This window comes from Durio zibethinus, chromosome 23 (genome assembly GCF_047325235.1).
Source record: "Durio zibethinus cultivar Kanyao isolate XHJ-2024 chromosome 23, ASM4732523v1, whole genome shotgun sequence".
NCBI classification, from domain to species: Eukaryota; Viridiplantae; Streptophyta; class Magnoliopsida; order Malvales; family Malvaceae; genus Durio; species Durio zibethinus.
Genome location: NC_143184.1, coordinates 8756270 through 8777085, shown reverse-complemented (window position 1 = coordinate 8777085; position 20816 = coordinate 8756270). Strand labels below are relative to the sequence as shown.

Here is a 20816-nt window from a genome sequence, read left to right as displayed (position 1 = left end):
CGATCTTTCTCCTTTGCAAGTGAGAAGCAAACCAGAAACCGTCGGACAACATTTCCGGTGCCAAAAACCGAAGTTTTAACGTGACCATAATTCCTATAAACTGCCACAAGGCGCAGAGCTTCAATTGAGGTTTGCCATTAACACAACTACAAAGAAGGCTCATATCATAATTCTGTCTTCCCCTCTTTTGCATTATTCAGCATAATCAATGCAATCAAAAGAATATTTCTAACAGCAGGTAAAAATTTACAGACCCATTTCTTTTTCTCATATGGTCTACAAAAAGCAATAAACTGGAACAAGGCCTCTACTTCCGGTTCTCTCAAAACAAAAGAAGGGAAAAGAATTACAAAGCTCCCTATGGTCATTATTTATTACCATCATCTTCTTCAATTTTTGGAGATTGTTCTTCACTTTCAATTTCAGCGGGAATTTTCTCACTTTTGACCTGGGGCGATAGAGCAGTATCTGAAACCGAATCATCAATAGCCAAACTGGTGACTTCACCAGTGAGAGCTGTCTCATTGTCGCCCTCCTTCAGTGATACAGAGGATTCATCAGGAACCTCACCATCTTCAGACTCTTCTACCTGCTGCTGTAGGCTCCAGTACATGATGCTGGCAGTCAAAGTGAGCATCATTTTCTGGTTTACCTGTTATGGTAATGCAACAGACATAAAGTTAGAAGTTAAATTAACCAAAGTTATGTGCCAACCTAACAAAAAATGCAAACTGATGTCTGATTTGTTCAGTTCAGGCATATCAAATTGTCAGGTTCGGCTAAGTAGCACTCATCTCAAGAGGTTGCTAACCAAAAAGGGAAAAAAAAATAGAAATTCAAGCATTTAAGAAGAACAACTCATGTGAGCTTTGTATATGATTGACTTGTATTCAAATCAACCCAAAGAGAGACACAGTAAGTCAAACCATTTTAGTTGTCTAGGTTTAGACATTGTTCTCAATATTCTGCCTCTCTTTTGTTTTTTCCTTTTTTTTTGGTTGGAAATTAGGATCATTTTTCATTAAAGCAAGCCAGAGAAACACAGAGAGCGCTGATGAAGGTGCTCTCTTAAACCTGTAGATGCATTACGAAGATCCCAATTCCCTGCAACATTAATAGGTCCCTCTTCTGTAAAACACGACATTTCTAAGATCATGAAACATCACCATAAGTTGACAACTATATTTGTCATAACTTCGTGTCAAGAAGCATCAAGTTGATTTAAAATCAGAAATGATTCTGAGAACGGTTTAGGGATATTGAATTTGAGAAAAGTAAATTACCTCTATGACATCCTCGGGTAACAAGAAAATGGAACATCCAAGCTTCCGTGCAACACTGATTATATAGGTTGCATTCAACTTCTTATCTTCCTCTGCAATGTCAATGACAATAAACCTATACATCTCTTCCATTGAATTCATGTACATAGTATTATCTATTTATTCGAAGGGTGAGACTTGAACAAAGTTTATTATGTATAGTTCCTTAGCTCCCCCAATAAATCACCACCATGAATCAAAATTATGAATTGAGCATTAAAGGTTAAAGGCTCAAAGCAGGTTAATGCTAAGTTAGTGATTTTTTTATTCAGGAATCTAAGGAATTTCACAAAAGGAACTTAAGCTCTTTTTCTATTCATCTGTTCTATGTGGGAAAGAAAAGGAATGACATCAGGAGGTACTTTCTTTTACTGCTTAAGTTCCATATAACATTATGCTCAACCAAGTTTAAAAGGAAAAGGACACATTTTATATAATAGTGAAATAGCGTCATACCAGTTTCTCCCTTGGTAACAAGACTCCAGTTAACCACCCTTGGTTCCACTGCACTAAGAAGCTCAAGGAAGAATATACCATTTGAAAGGTTTTTATCCTAAAAGCAAGAGTCCAATAAAAAGCAGAGTGTCAGTCTATGTGTCACAGAAAAAATTTTAAGATACAATTTCATTCTGTTGCTATGTACCTTGAAGCTTTCCATTTGAGAGGTTCTACCTGCCTTCTTTACTTTATTGTTAGCCCAGTTGAGAATGTCAGCATCTGTAATTTCTTTACCTTGGGAGTGAGATCTCAAGTTTTTAAGTAGTTGGAGCATAGAAAACCTCATGAGTTGCCACAAATATGCTGGAAGTGAGGAAGAAAAACAAGAAAATGAGAAGAGTGAAGTTGTTTTACAGAACATAGTGGAGAAATATAGAGCAAGGAGCCATTTCAAGGCTTATATATATGTGCCACTCAGAAGCTAAACACCTAAAATCATATTACAGCCCCAAGGCTAAAAATTTCTTGGAATATGCATCCATTTAAAAGCCATAGGAATGATAAGAGTATATTAAAAATTCAAAATAACAGCCCTCATTCACACTAGAGACAGCATAGGAAAGTTAAAAGCGTTTTTCTTGAACTAGCTACCCCATTAACAATCAGAAATAGAATGCAGAAGTTCTATGGGAAAATGTAACATGGAAGATCTTACCTACTATAAGTTTCTTGTTTCCTTGCACAACATCATTGCCAGCTACATTCACAAGTGAGAAGTTTAACTCCTTCCCAATCTGTATAACTTGATTGCAGTTTTCAACCTTCTTAAATGGCATTTTTATAGGAGGCTTATTAGCATGCTTCCAGTTAACTGATCCAGGAGAAATTTTGTCTAAAACCTCTAGCAGCACCCATCTGCAGGTACAAAATGGTGAACACCAAACAAGATTCAACAACTGCTTGATACTTCTGGGAGTGCAAAACGTTTAGAAGAGAACAGAGCACATTACCCATTTCTAACATCTTCAAAAACGTTGTTGACATAAGTAGCAACTCCAAGACTGTTAATCCAAAGTCGAAAGCATCTCTCTTCACGAGAAGTTTGTGCATCATCAGTCATCATCTCAGCAAAGGACATCTTTTTGCTGTCAGTTGATAAACCATTCCTGCAAGAGAAATCATATTCTAGTTAAAATATTGGACAATTGTAAGAACTTGAGACTCCAACTTAGAGTTCTCAAGATCAAATCCTGAGATAGGAAGGGTGGGATTTATGCATTTTGGGACGAGAGAGGGCTACCTCCTTTTGTGTAACCCAAGATCGTATGCAACCAAGAAACAAAAAAACACAGTAACAGGCACATGATTGAGTCAGCTTTTCCCACATGCATATACCAAATAAATGAGACAATATACATTATTAGATCACCAAGTGTCAGTAGAAAAATACAGTTAAGTTTTACAAAAAGTACTAATCACTTCACTGACAAATTGAGAAAATCAATGATAATGACCAGGGACAAGCTAACATGAAGGATCATGAAAACTTAATTCAGACATAAAGCAAAAAAATTTAAATATATATATATATATATATTTCTCACCTGTGCTGGAATATTTGTGCAACAAACGCAAGATTGAGATTTGGTGAGCCCTCGACGATGTCCTTAGGAGTGAGATATCTTTTGCAATCCAATTTCTCTGCCTGCTCAAGGACCAAGTTTGCTCTCTCTGTTGGATCCTTTGAATCCAAAGTTGAGAGGGTGCTGTGTTCAGGGGCAAGTGCATTAAGCAGGTATGCATATGCCTCTCCATCCTACAAATAAATAGGTTTATGATATATCGGTCAGGCTAGAAAACTGAAAATAATATAGATAAGTGGCAATATAGAGTTTACATATCAACAACTACTTGGTATTTTATCATACATAACCATGAATTAAATCCTTATCCATGTGAGGAGGCACATTTGTAAATATGACGATATATTAAAGTTGAGACAATGAAAGACATTTAAACATTTTTCTGCAAGTGTTTCACCATTTCAAGGAATTTAAGGCTCAAAACTGAAGATTAGTGCAGCACTAAAAACCATGATAAGAATTATGTTTTGTAGATAAAATTGACATGGACACTACTAGAATTATTAAATTGATGAGTTTTCTCACCTTCAAATCTGAAGAGAAGTTTGTAACCTGCTTTTCATATCCAACTTTCTTCAGATGAAAATTCATCCATTTGAGCAAAACCTTTTCAGGTGCTAAACCCAAGAGCTCCTCCACATCCTACAAAAGTTACACAAAAGCACAATAAAATTTGTTTCTGACCTGCAAAATGGAATTATCCAGTATCTGATATTATCAAAACACAGAAAGGAGGCAAAAACCGATATGGAAATTATCCAATATCTGACATTCTCTGACCTTGCTATCATCCACTAATTCCACAAGTTGAGGAGTTTTCTTCAGATTGAGATCTGCTAGTAGTTGAATCTGGTGTCACAGCCATGTAAACATTATTAGTAATATAATTACAGATGTATCCCTTGAAACATCTATGAATGAAGAAAACTGATATGATCAGTATGATTTCTATGATTTTATGAATTAAAAACACAATATAACTAAGTTCAAACGAAGTTTGAGCTGAATACCTTAATAATTTGAGAAATCAATCCAAGCACCAGATGGGGCTACCAAATAAAAAAAACAAATCACCAAAAAAAAAATAACGACAGAAAAATGTTAAAACCTTGTGCAATCTATAAAAAGCAAGTATAACACCTAAATTGATATTAGCAAGGAGCATTACTTACTCTTCCTTCAACAAGGTCTTGTGTGCCTATATTGACTACAGTGCAACCAATAGCTTTTGCAGAATTAAGGCAAAGAGTATGGTTCTCATTCCTCTCCCAGGGATTGAGAACCTTTTTTGTGTTAATAGCTCGCTCATCTATGGTCCCAGGAACAGCTACATTGATAAGCTTGCTGCATGAAAGCAACTAAAGGCATCAAACAAACATCAAATCATGAATCAATACAATGGAGTGAAGCATTGTCAAGTAGGTCCAGTGAACAAACCAAAGAAGAACTCCAGTTTTGGCAAGATCAAATAAAGCATCTGTGGCTGGATCAATTGGAAGAAAATTTTTCAAGAATTTATCTTCTGCCAGGTAGCTATTAATATGAGCGACATAAGAAGCCTTCTCAGATTCATTAATAGCATGGTGAAAAGTGGTCGTGGTTGCCTTGAGAAATGAAGATTTTGAACCACCTGATTTTGCAATTGCATGACCTTGCAAACTTAAATGTGCCTGCCAATTTACCAAATCCCACAGATTGCCACTAAGCAAGAAATAAGGAGAACATATGCACAAAAAAAAAAAAGTGAAAATGTATGCAGCGTTATCCTAACACAGGTACATCAGGAAACACTGATTCAAAACATGTCATTTATTGAATCTTCTTAATCATTAGCAAGGCTATAGTGGAAAAGTGGTGGTGCCGGTATACTGAAAAGACTCACCCGAAGGAAGACCTCAAAATCAATTTCTTCATCCATGTCACTATTCGACTCTCCCAAGATAGTCTTAATCTCATCCTCATTGAATATTTCACTGAAAGCCTTCAACTTGGCAAAAACCGGTGGCAAATCACCCACAGTAACACGACCATGTTGATTCCTAACAGAGATAAACTAAAAGCAACAAAAAAGAAATCCATGTCCCATGTCAAACAAAGATTGCCAATTCACTATATTATCTTGTAAAATAAGGCAGTCTATAGCAGTTGTTTTTGCTAGTTGCAAAAGTATATTTGCATACAAAAAGCAATGGATATTTTGAAGAATTACATACTAAAGGTGCAACCTTTTAGAACAAAATGCATGGTTTCACTTCCATACAAAACAATTATGTAAAGAATTGATGTTACATTTTACAACACAAGAAAAAAAATTAAGCCAAAAGCAACCAAAAGGAAGAGAAAAATAAGGTTACCTTGGATTTGAGGGTGCGGAGCTCGACTTGAGTGAACTGGCTTTGAAGCCAAGGATCAGAAACGATTACACCTTGATAACTAGACATTGTTTGCCTTGTTATTTCCACCAAATTCTACCCCCTAATCACACACAAAATAAAAAATTATTATAACGTTTCAACAAAACCAGATCCAAGGAATGCGGAAATGAAGAGAAGCCCAATTGAGAAACCATCATGTAGGTTTGAAATTAACGTGCATGCATACATGTAATTGAATAGGAAAATTAAACGATCCAACCAACCATAAAAACCCAAAAGAAACACAATCATATTCATCAAAACAGAGATTTAAAAAAAAAAAAAAAGACCCGTGTGACAAAACGAATGTAAAAGACAGAATAATAATGAGGAAAAGGAACCTTTAAGAGAAACAGAGAGAAAAGAGACAGAGCAGTTAAGAATGAAGGGCAGTTTCATCCTTCATTTTCCTTTTTTCTTCTTTGCTTGTCGTAGGTTTTTCTGGCAGTTGTAAGAGAAAGAGAGAGAGAGAGGAAGTTTTTGTTTGGGTTACGTTGGAATTGAGTGAAGGAAATGAGGATGAGAGAAAAGCGTGTTGCCCTCCATTGAACCCGCGAACACTGCCGATTGCAAATGAATAAGAGAGAGAACAACAAATTGCTAAAATAAAACAAAGAATGGATTTTCTTTTTCCTTCTTTATTATTAAATACAAAATTAGACAACAGTCTTAAATATTGCTTTTTTTTTTTTATCTCATCATCTTCATTTAATTCCGGTGTTGCAGCCTTGGATAGAGGGCGTCAATTCCTTCTGATCTTTGCTCCATTTTCATTTTCTTCTTTTTATTTTTTTGGCCACATATTTCTTTCTATTTAGTATTATATTATTATTTTGTTTATTCTTCTTTTTCATTTTTCCATTTCATATGCTACTTTTTGGAATCATTCAATAAATAAAATTTGGGAGCCACAAACCGATTTTATTTTTCTTTAACTTCTTTTTATAGTGCTTTTAATAAATTATTATGGGTTTTACTAACAGGTATAATTAATTTTATGACTTTTAATGTTTTGAGCAAAAGTATTATTTAATACAATAATTTAAAAAAGTGTTTTTAGGTCACATAGTAGTAAAGATATAAGTTTTTTTTTTTTAATTTTAAGAAATTTAATTTAATCTTTTTAAATTTATATTATTTCATGTAATAATTAATTATTTTGTTTTTTAATATTTTGAAAATATTAACTTCGCTTATTTGTTATCACATTGTCAGTCTCAAACTCGAATAAAGTGAAAAGAGTTATAATAAGATGATGACTAGTGTAAAACATAATCAAAATGAGGATGTGAAAATGACAATTAAAGCTATATGGAATATTATAGGAATTTAAGAAATAATAGGGATGAGATGAGTTATTTAAAGTATAAGATAGCTAAAAAGAAAGCCAAAAAGACTATTTGAGATTCAAAGACTAAAATCCGTAAGGAATTATACAGAAAACCAAATACAATGGAGAAAAAGAGTTGTTGTGCTAAGATGAAGGATAAAAAGAGTAAAGATTTTAATGATGTAAGATATATCAAATGCGATGATGAAAAAGTTTTAGTGAACGATAAAGAAATTAAAAAGAGATAAATAGATTATTTTAATAATCAATAATCTTTTTAATAACAATTTTAAGCATGATATATGTGTGTTTAACTTACCTCTTAAGGACATAAATCATGTGTTTAAATGAAATATTAAAAGGCATGAAGATAAAAAGGTTTTGATAATAATGAAAGCTAAGAAAGTTGTAAGACTAGATGAAATCTCGATTGAAGTTTAAAAATGCCTAGATGAAATAGAGATATATTGGTTGATGGATCTTTTTAATAAAATTTGGCATACTTAAAAGATGCCAAAAAATAAAGGAAGAGTATTTTGGTGCCTTTATATAATAATAAATGTGATATACAAAATTATTTGAATTATCGAAGAATAAAATTTATGAATGATACTATAAAACTTTGAAAGAGAGTAACTGAATGTATGTTACAATATAAGGTCACTCTTTTTGAAAACCAATTTAGGTTTACACTAAGACGCTTTACAACAGAGACAATTAACTTATGAATGCTTTTATTGAAGGGTTTTTGGGCAAGAAAGAAAAATCTACTTATAGTATTTATTAACTTGAAAAAAACATATGATAGAGTTCTCCAAAAGATACTTTGGTGAGTCTTAATGAAGAAAGAAATTCCTATATTAACATAGTTAAATACATGTATGAAAGAGTTGTAACAAATTTGAGAACATTTAAGGGCATGTGATAGTTTTCACGTTACCTCAAGATTGTATCAAGGCTTAACACTAAGTTCATTTCTTTTTGCATTAGTTATGGATGAGTTCACTTAATATATCCAAGATAACATGCCATGATGTATATTATTTGTTGATGATATAGTCTTAGTTGTTAAAATTAGTGATGTTTTTAATGTGAAATTAGAATTAAAGAGGCATACACTAGAATTTTAAGGTTTTTAATTCAATAGATTTAAAAGTCAATATATGGAAGGTAAGTCTAGTAATTATATGAAAGCGAATGCTAGTGTGATTAAGTTGGATGGTAAGGTAGTACCAAAAAGTAGTTATTTTTTATATTTGGGATCAATAATTTAGAGTAATACTGAGATAGAAAAATATGTAAATCATAAGATTCAAGTAAGATGGTGAGGTAACGAAGTGCATCGTATGTGTATGTGATTGCAACATGCATTTAAAGTTAAAGGTGAAGTTGTATAAAACAATTATAAGGCCTACACTATTGTTGGACTGTTAAGAAACAATAATTGAAGAAAATGAGCATAGTTAAGATGATGATGCTTAGATGAATGCGTGATAAGACTAAAAGAGACAAAATTAGAAATGAAGAGATTCAAAAAAAATTAGGGATATTTCGAATTAAGGAAAAGATGAGAGAAGGCTGTCTGAGATGGTTCGGATATATGAAACATAGGTCTATCTGTGTATCGATTAGGAGAAATGAGTTTTAGATTTAAGAGAAACCAAAATTTCTAGATATAGGTTACAAAAGACATAGATACAAGTAATAAGAAATGATATGAAGATTAAGAAAGTAAATAAAATGTTATTTTTTTATAGAAATGGATGGCACAAGAAGACTTGAAATTATGACCTAATATGATTCTTTTTTTATCTTTCATACAACTAATCCTAGAGTGATAGGATATAAGATTTAGTTTTTTGTTGTTGTTGCAATGTTTTGAATATAATTATTTTTTAAGATATTAATTAAAAAATACTTTTATGGCATTCATTAGTAATATTTACTTATTTAATTTTTTTAATTTTAAGCATTTAAATTTAACTGTTTAGATTTTAACCATCATAAGTAGTAATTAAGTTTTGAATAATTAATTCATTAATTAAGTGAATATAGAATTGATATTGATATGAATTTTTTTGTTGATGTATATAAAAAGCCTCTGAATTTAAATTATATAAATATTCAAATTCACATCCTTTTATTACCATTAGTTGAATTTTCAAATATTTATGTTTAACCAATTGAGCTTTTATTGGAGAGGAAAAGGTTAATTGATCATATCTTGAGTTGTACAATTTCAAATCAAAAACCATTTGAAGATTTTGAAACTAAACTTTGTATACGAATTATAGTGAATTTTTAAAATTATTCATTGTGTAGTTTTTAGATGACTGCAAATTATTTAGTAAAAAATCAAAATATTTTCTTGAAAAATTTGGATTTTAATTTTGTTTGATCCATTAAAAAATAGACTAAAGGAACTTTTCAACCATATAAAATTCAAATATTAAAGCTTTGTGATAAAAACAAGTTAAATGTTGGATAACTTTGTTCTTGTAAAACAACTTTCTTAAATTAATCTATTTCTTAAAATCAATATTATCAAAATTGTATTAAGTACAAAATAAATAAGTTCACCTTAAAAACAACAATTGGACTTTCATTTGAACTTAAATAAATAATGTTTAAAGACAGTTTTAATTTCAGAACTAAGAAAAACATAAAGAAAGTTTTGTTTAAACTTTGAAAATCAAATTATTTACTTAGTAATAATAAAACTTAAGAACATGTACTAAATAAATCTTTTTCAAAATCTTGATCAATCTTATTTAGCTTAATGTTTTATCATTTCAAAATAAATATCAATTCAAAGCTAACAGTTCAAGATTGCATTAAGGCTCAACACTAATTTAATTTCTTTTTGCATTAGTTATGTATGAGTTCACTAGATATATCCAAGACAATGTGCTATGGTGTATATTATTTGTTGATGATATAATCTTAGTTGTTGAAACAAATGATGATTTTAATGCGAAATTAGAATTAAAAAGGCATACACTAGAATCTCAAGACTTTTAATTAAGTAGATCTAAAACTCAATATATTAAATGTAAGTTTAGTAATTATATGAAAGCGAATGCTAGTGTGATTAAGTTGGATGGTAAGTTAGTACCAAAAAGTAGTCATTTTTTTATATTTGGGATCAATAATTTAGAGTGATATTGAGATAGAAAAGGATGTAAAACATAAGATTCAAGTAAGAAGAGTGTGATAATGAAATACGTTGTATGTGTTATGTGATTGTAACATGCATTTAAAGTTAAAAGTAAAGTTATATAAAACAATTATAAGGTCAGCACTGCTATATAAAATTGAGTGTTGGACTGTTAAGGAACAATAATTGAAGAAAATAAGCATAGCTAAGATGATGATGCTTAGATGAATGTGTGATAAAACTAAAAGAAAGAAAATTAGAAATGAAAAGATTTAAGAAAAATTAGGTGTAGTTTAAATTGAGAAAAAGATGAGAGAGGACCGTTTGAAATGATTTGAATTTGTGAAACACAGGTTTATATGTGTACTAGCTAGGAGAAATGAGCTTTTAGATTTATGAGAAACCAAAATTTCTAAATGTAGGCTACGAAGGACATGGAAACAAATAATAAGAAATTATAAGAAATTCAAGAAAGTAAATAAAATGTTATTTTTTTATAGAAATGGATGGCACAATAAGACTCAAAATTATGACCTAATATGATTCTTTTTTTATCTTTCATATAACTAATCCCAAAGTGATGGGATGTAAGATTTAGTTTTTGTTTTTGTTGTAATGTTTTGAATATAATTATTTTTTAAGATATTAATTAAAAAATACTTTTATGACATTCATTAGTAATATTTACTTATTTAATTTTTTTAATTTTAAGCATTTAAATTTAACTGTTTAGATTTTAATCATCATAAGTGTCGTAACGTCTAGATCCGGAGATCTATCGCTAGACATTGACTTTTAGGGAGTCGCCACCAATCTTTTTTATCTAGGTGCGATTGGCCACCTATGGAATCTGTCCTTTTAGGGAACACCTAAGTTTAAGGGTCCCTAGAAGAATAGGTTCAGGTCTGCTAACCAGAACAGGGTTCGGGAGTTCGGTTACGTGTGAGGAAGGTTATAGCACCCTCACAACGCCCATCAAAAGATGGTACCAGCTTAAATTTGTGTTATCCAAAAGCCTTAAAATTTTACCAAGTAATTAATTATTGGAAATTATTCTCAATTGACTCTAATACTTTTAGCAGAAAATTGAGAAAATTCCCTCACCTCAAGAGTATGCAAGAAAAACTACTGTTTCACTTGCAGAGGCTCCGTCGTCGGATTATTTAAAGAAAAAAAAACAAAATCAAAATTAAGATAGAAAGGAAGGAAAGAATGATTTTTTTAGGGAAAATTGATACTTTCAACTTTTCCCCAAAAATATTTTTTGGAAATTTTGATTTTCAAGGAAAATTGATACTTTCAACTTTTTCTTAAAAACCCTTTTTTTGAAAATTTATTTCTAAGGAAAATTGATACTTTCAACTTTTCCCCAAAAATATTTTTTGGAAATTTATTTCTAAGGAAAATTGATACTTTCAACTTTTCCCTAAAAATCTTTTTTTTTTGGAAATTTATTTTTCTTTTAAGGAAAATAAAAAATAAATAAAAAGAATATTGCATAAACCTAATCTAATAAATAAAAAATAAAATAAACAAATAAACAAAGAAATAAAAAAAATTCAAAGAGAAAAAAAAAAACCTGGAGCGGCTCGGATCGCGGCTCGGCTCGGCTCTAGGAAGAGAAAACGGCTCGAGGGAGCGACTTGGCTCGGCTCGGCTCGGCTCGGAGGGGGCTGGCACGCGCGGGTCAGAAAGCGGGTCGACGCCCGGGTCGGGTCGGGTTCGGCAAAACGCGCGGATCCCCTGGTTAACTTAAAGCCCAAAACGACGTCGTTTTGGGAGGGTATAAAAGGCACCTTCCTCCGTTTTTTGGCAGAACGCTCCTCCCCCTCTCTCTCTTCTTCCTTTTTCTCTCCCTTCTCTCTAGAAACTGAAGAACACCGGCGCCGGATTCTGGAAATTTTCGCCGGAATCTGGAAATTTCGCCGGAAGTTGGCCGGAAGATCGCCGGTTTCTGGGATTCTTCATCGAAAACTGGGCTGGTCGCCGGAAACTTCAATGTTCGCCGGAATTGTTGCCGGAAAATTCAATTTTCGCCGGAATTTTCGCCGGAATCTAGAAATTTCCCAGAAATTTCCAGAAAAATTTTTCGCCAAAAATCTCTAAAAAAATTTTCCTCACTCCCAGAACACTCCTAAACTTTTCCTAGCTTTCTATACGCCTCCTTTTCTCTCAAATCAGTAGCTTTGCTTACTGTTTTCTGTGTGTCTTGCATTCTGTTCCAGAGTCCCTTTTATAGGGATTGATCAGGAGTTCCTGATCAATCCCAATTCCTCCTTGGACGGGAATTCAATCTTTGAATCCCACTGGACTCTTCTGATTGAATTCCCATTTCCAATGGGATTCTTCAGCCTTCAATCTCAGCCCTCCAAAATCAAAATCAAATAAAATAAAAAACTAGATAATTAGAGAAGATAAATCAGCAGATATTATAGGATAAATAATAATAAAAAAATATATCAGATATATAATTATATAAGTAAAAATACAAAAATGAATAAAATAAAAAAGATAAAAAATATATATATATACATAAATAATAAAATACACATAAATATTAACAAAAAATAAATAAATAAATATATACATATATTAATACATAATAATAATAATAAATAATACAATACATAAAATACAAAAGAATAAGAAAAGAGAAAAAAAATACAAGATAAAATTGAATTGGGCTTACCCATTTGGGCCAGGCCCAATTGATCTGGGCCGGACCCAATTGGGTGTCTACAGCTGCCCCTCTTTGCACATTTTCTGTGAAACAGAAATTGCGCAAAGACGTAGACACCCAATCAAGACTCAACTCAACATTTTTTGGTTTTTTTGTTTTTTTTTTTATTTTTTTATTTTTTTGTTTTTTGTTTTTTTGTTTTTTTGTTTTTTACCAAAGCTCCTCTAAACAGAGGCACCACGACTTTTGGAAAGTAAATTGCTCCTCTAAACAGAGGTACCACGACTTTGGAAAGTAAATTGCTCCTCTAAGCAGAGGCAACGAACTTGGAAAAGTAAATTGCTCCTCTAAACAGAGGCAATGAACTTTGAAAAGTAAATTGCTCCTCTAAACAGAGGTACCACGACTTTGGAAAAGTAAATTGCTCCTCTAAACAGAGGCACCACGACTTTGGAAAGTAAATTGCTCCTCTAAACAGAGGTAATGAACTTTGAAAAGTAAATTGCTCCTCTAAACAGAGGCAACGAACTTTGAAAAGTAAATTGCTCCTCTAAACAGAGGTACCACGACTTTGGAAAAGTAAATTGCTCCTCTAAACAGAGGCACCACGACTTTGAAAAGTAAATTGCTCCTCTAAACAGAGGCAACGAACTTTGAAAAGTAAATACTCCTAGACAATCATGTCCGAAGGAGTTGAAAGTTGTGTTTGAAGGGATTTCAGGAGATTATGCCCAAAGGTCTTATAAATCAACCCTGATACCAAGAGACATCCTATTTCGAGGATTAGGAACTTACCTGACAAGTTTTTTCTCAAACTTGCAAAGTCTTTTCATATCTGTCTTTTACATGTGGGATGTTGGAACACCCCTGCTTCTTGAATTTGTACACTATACTTTCCTGAAAGTAGTGTATGCTATGCAAATACATATGAATTTCAATGCATGCTATGTAAATGTTGGCCAATTAATTCCTGTTCAAATGTATGGTACTCAAGTTTCTCAAGCTCTTTTCTTTTTTCTTGGGTGTCAAGCCCTTTGATTCTTCAGAGATCCAATTACACTGCTCTTTTAAGCTCGAACCAGTGTAGCTTTCAATTGTCTCTTCCACTCACATTCTTCCTTGTTCAGTTTCTCGATATTTTGGAACAAACTTCATCAATCGATCATCACTTGACCATCATTTAACAAGTTTCATCCACCATCACTGGGTCATTTTCTCAGCATTAGCCATTCCAAAACAAACTCTATCCACTGATTGTCTTCATCATCCAATCATAACTTACAAGTCATATCGATCAATTCATCACTTTTCAAGATTTGCCCCATTATATCATATACCTTTTCAAATCATCTCCTTTAGGTTTCTACCATTTCTTCATCATCTTAAATTTCTTTTCAAATGAATGCAAAACTCTTTTAAGCACATATTCATTCATTTATTATCATTTCAAATCTTGACAAATACAATGCAATCAACCATTTTCTCAATTCATTCTAGGGGTAAAACAAAAAGAGAAAACAAGGTGAATTATCAATGGAGATCTATTTTGGTATAAAACAAATGGGAAAGGAAATGAATTGGATGTCATTGAGATGGATGGTATGTCCAAATGATGAATATTCAGACAATTCTCAACATTAATTTAGGATTCTTTTTCAAAAACTCATTCCATTTACTGTTGAAGTCATCTTGAGCCTGGCGAACTTTACCCAAGTCTTTGAGGGATCTTCCATTCATGTGAGCCATTTGACTTAGATCTTTTTCTATCAACCTTTCAGGTTTTCAATCTCAATCTTTTTTTCATTTTCTTTCTTCTTTCTTTTTTTTTTTATCATTTTTTTTTATTCATTGTTGATATCTTTCATTCATCAAACTCTAGAGCAATGTAGCATGATTCCATTGCTACATCATGAGCACGTCTTTGTTCAACATATGACCATTCAAGTTGAGTATTCACACTTGATCCAAATGGACTTTTCAAGGTTGTAATGTAGGCCAAGGTGAAGGGTCATAAAAAAAAATAGATATAATAGGCTCAAAACATGTATTAAAAAGGTTCAAAACCAAAGGATCATTTGATGTAGCTTGGCATTTTGCCCCCACATCATTTCACTACTTTTTTCTTTCATTACACAAAGGATTCTCATTACTTTGCCCCAAGTCATGTGTGACATTCATTTTTCTTTTGCTTTTCTTCCTCTTTCCATCTTTGAGACCTTTTGTAGTGTCTTTTCTTTTTTCTTTTTTTTTTCCTTTTTTTTTTTTTCAAAAATTACCCTCCAGTGTAGAGGGTGATCCTTGGTTGGGGTTCTTCAGAAAAAAATGATAGGCTCAAAGGGGTAACAATAAATGATTTTTCAAATGGTAAAAGAAAAATGGCCATTTTTCATCTCAATTGTGAATACCTTTCTTGAACATCATTTATTGAACAAAACTCATGAACTTGTATAAAAGATTGTACATCTTCAAGACATATCTATTTCACCTCCAGTAACAGCTTACTTTTTGCTCAAATCATCTCCTCACATTAACGTAGATGAGTTCTCAAAATTAAATCCCAGAATCATTATTATCATTGTCTAAATATTCATCATCTGAAATTTAGGAATGGGAGTATAAAGTTATGAAAGGTAACGGAGCATGGAGTAATGGTCAAGTGAAAGAGAAAAATGTAATGAAATGCATTGACTTGTCTTTATTAAAATGATAACAAATGAAGTCATATTACAAAAAAAAATCTAACATTATTTGAAAAGAAATCCTAAAATGACAGAAGAAACCTTCAACCAACCTTATCTCCATTTTTTAAAATTGTCCCCCTATGCGATCAGGTGAAGAATCTCTATTGACATATTGCCCCTCAATTCATTGTGACTCTTCGAACCCTTTTCGTTCTTGACTTTCACTCAGAGCGCTAACATTAGATGTTGTTGCTTTTCCTTGATCAAAACTTACCATTCCATCATTGATCAATCGTTGCACCTTATACTTTAAAGCAGTGCAATTTTCAGTAGAATGGCCAGTAATTCCATAGTGATAGTCGCAATGGGCTGTAGGATCATACCACTTTGGGTAGGGTGGTTTAAGTGGTTCCACATGGCTGGGGGCAATCAAGTGGCTATTATAGAGTTCTCGATATAACTCTGTATAAGTCATAGGGATTGGATCAAATACAGGTTTTTCTCGAGTAGTCTGTTGTTCTCGTGAGCCACTTGCTGGGTTAGTATGGCGAACTTGAGTTCTTACAGGAGCTTGAATGTTAAGGCGGTAAGTGGATGAATGAGATGGTTGTGAAGCTAACTGGTATGGGTAGGATGAGGCATTATTCACAGCGGGATAATATAGAGAGTAGCCTTGGGATGGATAGGGTTGATAACCCTTGAATTGTTGTCTATCAAAGCTCACAGCTTGAGCTTGAGCTTCTTTCTTTTCTGATGCCTTCTTGGTTTCTCCTCCTTTCAACTTGCCATTTTTTATGGCACTTTCAATAATTTCTCCAGAGATCACCATGTCAGCAAAATTCTTTGTTGCATTCCCTATCATCTTTTCATAATAGAGAGGTTTCAAAGTGCTAACAAACAGCACTGTGGTCTCTTTTTCTGTCAGAGGAGGTTGTACCTGTGAAGCTATATCTCTCCATCTCTGGGCGTACTCTTTAAAAGACTCGTTTGACTTTTTCTCCAGATTCTGCAAAGACAAACGATCAGGAGCCAAATCGATAATGTGTCGATATTGACTGATGAAGTCATGTGCCATATCACTCCAAGAGCGAATACGAATCCTATCCAACTGAACATACCATCTGGCGGCAGAGCCAGTAAGACTGTCCTGAAAAACATGCATCAAGAGTTTTTCATCATGTGCATGAGCTGCCATCTTTCTGCAATACATGGTGATATGAGTTTTGAGGCACTTTGTACCGTCATATTTTTCAAATTTCGGTACTTTGAACTTATAGGGAATAACCACATCAGGGACTAGGCAGAGCCCAGCAGCATCAACTGACCCATAAAAGCTAAATCCTTCCACAGCTCTTAGCCTTGACTCTAACATGCTAATCTTAGAACTTTCTTCAGCTTCCACCTTCATTTTTTCCTTTTCCTTCTCTTTTAAGTCATCTAGATCAGGAATTAGATCTGCTGCCTTTTCAGTGAAGACAGGATTTACATAACTGTTATACTGCCCTGGATTGAAAACTGATGGCATTCCAGGATATGGGGGGACCTCTTGAGCAGGCTGGGCCTGAGGTGGGCCAAAACTTGGAGGGTACAAAGGGTCAGCCACATCTTGCTGGCTTGTATTTCCTTCAACTCTTTTTTCTTTATTCATGTTATTAAGAGCCTCCAGAATCTTGCTTAGCTCACTTTCAATCTTCTCTTGTGCTTTTTCTAGCTTTTCAAATCTATGAGAACTTTCCTCCTCCATTTGCCTTGCTCTGGATCTTGTGTTGTATGGATGAGCAGGGTTTTCGTTAGATGGAGCTATCCTCGGACCTTGAGTACCATACTTATGATTAAAAATGTTATGCTGTGCCTTATGTATAAAATGTACATTTTTCTGAATGAAATCTAGTATGAAATGGATGCAAATGATTGTGTTAAAACATGGTCATGAAAATAATGCAGATGCATACAATCAGACAAACAACATAGTTAGTTCCATGGATGAAATGAAAGTGATGTTGATGCATAATGTTACATATGATAAAAATAATACACAAAGTTAAGCAAACAAAATGATTAGATAAACACCCTTTTTGTGTCCTAATTTCAGGGTATATCTATCATTGGGTAGAAAGAGCTCTATCCTAGGTGTAGGCACTCTTAAGGTTCACTACATGTGGTTTTAAGGTCAAAGTCTAAAGGTCCTCAAATTGTTCCTTACATCCTTGTCCATCACAGACTAGTAAGGCACCATAATCCTCACCCATTACAGGCTACAAGCGAAAAATGTTCAATTTGAGTGGGAGTATTTCGCTAGCCACTGCGGAGGCATTAGACCTCACGAAAGCAATAGGTACTTTACTCTCTCCTAGAGGGACGGAGCTCGGGTGTAGAGCTCATGTTATGCACATGCACATGAATGACATAATTAATAAAGTAAATAAACAAGAATGAGTAATAATACATATATACAAAAGGGTTCAATTTTATTAGGCTTTTGGATAACACAAATTATTTGCTGGCCTGACTCTCAAGGTCCCCAGCGGAGTCGCCAAGCTGTCGTAACGTCTAGATCCGGGGATCTATCGCTAGACATTGACTTTTAGGGAGTCGCCACCAATCTTTTTTATCTAGGTGCGATTGGCCACCTATGGAATCTGTCCTTTTAGGGAACACCTAAGTTTAAGGGTCCCTAGAAGAATAGGTTCAGGTTTGCTAACCAGAACAGGGTTCGGGAGTTTGGTTACGTGTGAGGAAGGTTATAGCACCCTCACAACGCCCATCAAAAGATGGTACCAGCTTAAATTTGTGTTATCCAAAAGCCTTAAAATTTTACCAAGTAATTAATTATTGGAAATTATTCTCAATTGACTCTAATACTTTTAGCAGAAAATTGAGAAAATTCCCTCACCTCAAGAGTATGCAAGAAAAACTACTGTTTCACTTGCAGAGGCTCCGTCGTCGGATTATTTAAAGAAAAAAAAACAAAATCCAAATTAAGATAGAAAGGAAGGAAAGAATGATTTTTTTAGGAAAAATTGATACTTTCAACTTTTCCCCAAAAATATTTTTTGGAAATTTCGATTTTCAAGGAAAATTGATACTTTCAACTTTTCCCTAAAAATATTTTTTGGAAATTTATTTCTGAGGAAAATTGATACTTTCAACTTTTCCCTAAAAATCTTTTTTTTTTGGAAATTTATTTTTCTTTTAAGGAAAATAAAAAATAAATAAAAAGAATATTGCATAAACCTAATCTAATAAATAAAAAATAAAATAAACAAATAAACAAAGAAATAAAAAAAATTCAAAGAGAAAAAAAAAAAAAAAAACCTGGAGCGGCTCGGATCGCGGCTCGGCTCGGCTCGGCTCTAGGAAGAGAAAACGGCTCGAGGGAGCGGCTCGGCTCGGCTCGGCTCGGAGGGGGCTGGCACGCGCGGGTCAGAAAGCTGGTCGACGTCCGGGTCGGGTCGGGTTCGGCAAAACGCGCGGATCCCCTGGTTAACTTAAAGCCCAAAACGACGTCGTTTTGGGAGGGTATAAAAGGCACCTTCCTCCGGTTTTTGGCAGAACGCTCCTCCCCCTCTCTCTCTCTTCTTCCTTTTTCTCTCCCTTCTCTCTAGAAACTGAAGAACACCGGTGCCGGATTCTGGAAATTTTCGCCGGAATCTGGAAATTTCACCGGAAGTTGGCCGGAAGATCGCCGGTTTCTGGGATTCTTCGTCGGAAACTGGGCTGGTCGCCGGAAACTTCAATGTTCGTCGGAATTGTTGCCGAAAAATTCAAATTTCGCCGGAATTTTCGCCGGAATCTGGAAATTTCCCAGAAATTTCCAGAAAAATTTTTCGCCAAAAATCTCTAAAAAAATTTTCCTCACTCCCAGAACACTCCTAAACTTTTCCTAGCTTTCTATACGCCTCCTTTTCTCTCAAATCAGTAGCTTTGCTTACTGTTTTCTGTGTGTCTTGCATTCTGTTCCAGAGTCCCTTTTATAGGGATTGATCAGGAGTTCCTGATCAATCCCAATTCCTCCTTGGACGGGAATTCAATCTTTGAATCCCACTGGACTCTTCTGATTGAATTCCCATTTCCAATGGGATTCTTCAGCCTTCAATCTCAGCCCTCCAAAATCAAAATCAAATAAAATAAAAAACTAGATAATTAGAAAAGATAAATCAGCAGATATTATAGGATAAATAATAATAAAAAAATATATCAGATATATAATTATATAAGTAAAAATACAAAAATGAATAAAATAAAAAAGATAAAAAATATATATATATACATAAATAATAAAATACACATAAATATTAACAAAAAATAAATAAATAAATATATACATATATTAATACATAATAATAATAATAATAAATAATACAATACATAAAATACAAAAGAATAAGAAAAGAGAAAAAAAATACAAGATAAAATTGAATTGGGCTTACCCATTTGGGCCAAGCCCAATTGATCTGGGCCGGACCCAATTGGGTGTCTACAATAAGTAGTAATTAAGTTTTGAATAATTAATTCATCAATTAAGTGAATATAGAATTGATATTGATATGAATTTTTTTTGTTGATGTATATAAAAAGCCTCTGAATTAAAATTATATAAATATTCAAATTCACATCTTTTTATTACCATTAGTTGAATTTTCAAATATTTATGTTTAACCAATTGAGCTTTTATTGGAGAGGAAAAGGTTAATTGCCATCATCAATTTTCATTCAAATGAGAGTTTTCTTTCAACCGAGGGTTCAGTTGATTAAAAATAAATGTTTGAGGATTCAGTTGGATGACAATAAATATTTGATGACTCAATTAATTATAATAAAAAGATAAGAGTTTGGATTTTTATTTAATTTTAGTTTAGAAACATTTTTTATATTCAAGCCTAATTTTTTTTGTTCCTTTCAAATCAATTCTTAGAATGGAAACTCTCTTTGCATATTGATATATATAATTTTTGAGCAACGTGCATTGATCAATGATTTTTTAACTTGTATGACTAATTGTATATATAGTAATATATTTCAAGATTTTGCAAAAGAATTAATCACGATAGGACTATAAGCCAAAAAAAGAAGAAAGAAAAAGTCAATAAAAACAATTTGTATCAAAATTTTGAAATAATAAAAATTATACATAAAAAAAAAGTTGTACAT

At 33.1% G+C, this 20816-nt stretch overlaps 1 protein-coding gene across 2 annotated transcripts; it reads right to left on the bottom strand.

Moving 5' to 3' along the window:
• Positions 1–162: 162 nt before the first annotated feature.
• Positions 163–6615, bottom strand: LOC111314530 (fimbrin-5-like). 2 transcript variants are annotated; one of them, XM_022915968.2, is made up of 15 exons: positions 6159–6615; positions 5758–5878; positions 5286–5456; positions 4841–5073; positions 4576–4747; positions 4414–4452; positions 4184–4252; positions 3929–4045; positions 3365–3576; positions 2771–2926; positions 2476–2675; positions 1966–2123; positions 1779–1875; positions 1284–1375; positions 163–652 (listed from the first exon to the last, which is right to left on the bottom strand). In XM_022915968.2, the coding sequence occupies exons 2-15, from the start codon at positions 5842–5844 to the stop codon at positions 368–370; spliced, it is 2088 nt and encodes a 695-aa protein (XP_022771703.2). In that variant the 5' UTR covers positions 5845–5878; positions 6159–6615; the 3' UTR covers positions 163–367. The 2 variants fall into 2 exon arrangements, with proteins under 2 accessions (XP_022771703.2, XP_022771704.2); XM_022915969.2 differs by lacking the exon at positions 1284–1375 and having other exon boundaries at positions 442–652; positions 6159–6561.
• Between the last annotated feature and the right edge of the window lie 14201 nt (positions 6616–20816).

Excerpts from the sequence above, each read along its gene's own strand:
- LOC111314530 (XM_022915968.2), bottom strand. The coding sequence starts at position 5,844 with ATGTCTAGTTATCAAGGTGTAATCGTTTCTGATCCTTGGCTTCAAAGC. Across the intron at positions 2,124-2,475 it reads AAACAAGAAACTTATAGTAG|CATATTTGTGGCAACTCATG; the intron begins GTAAGATCTTCC and ends CCTCACTTCCAG. Across the intron at positions 1,876-1,965 it reads CTCAAATGGAAAGCTTCAAG|GATAAAAACCTTTCAAATGG; the intron begins GTACATAGCAAC and ends TCTTGCTTTTAG.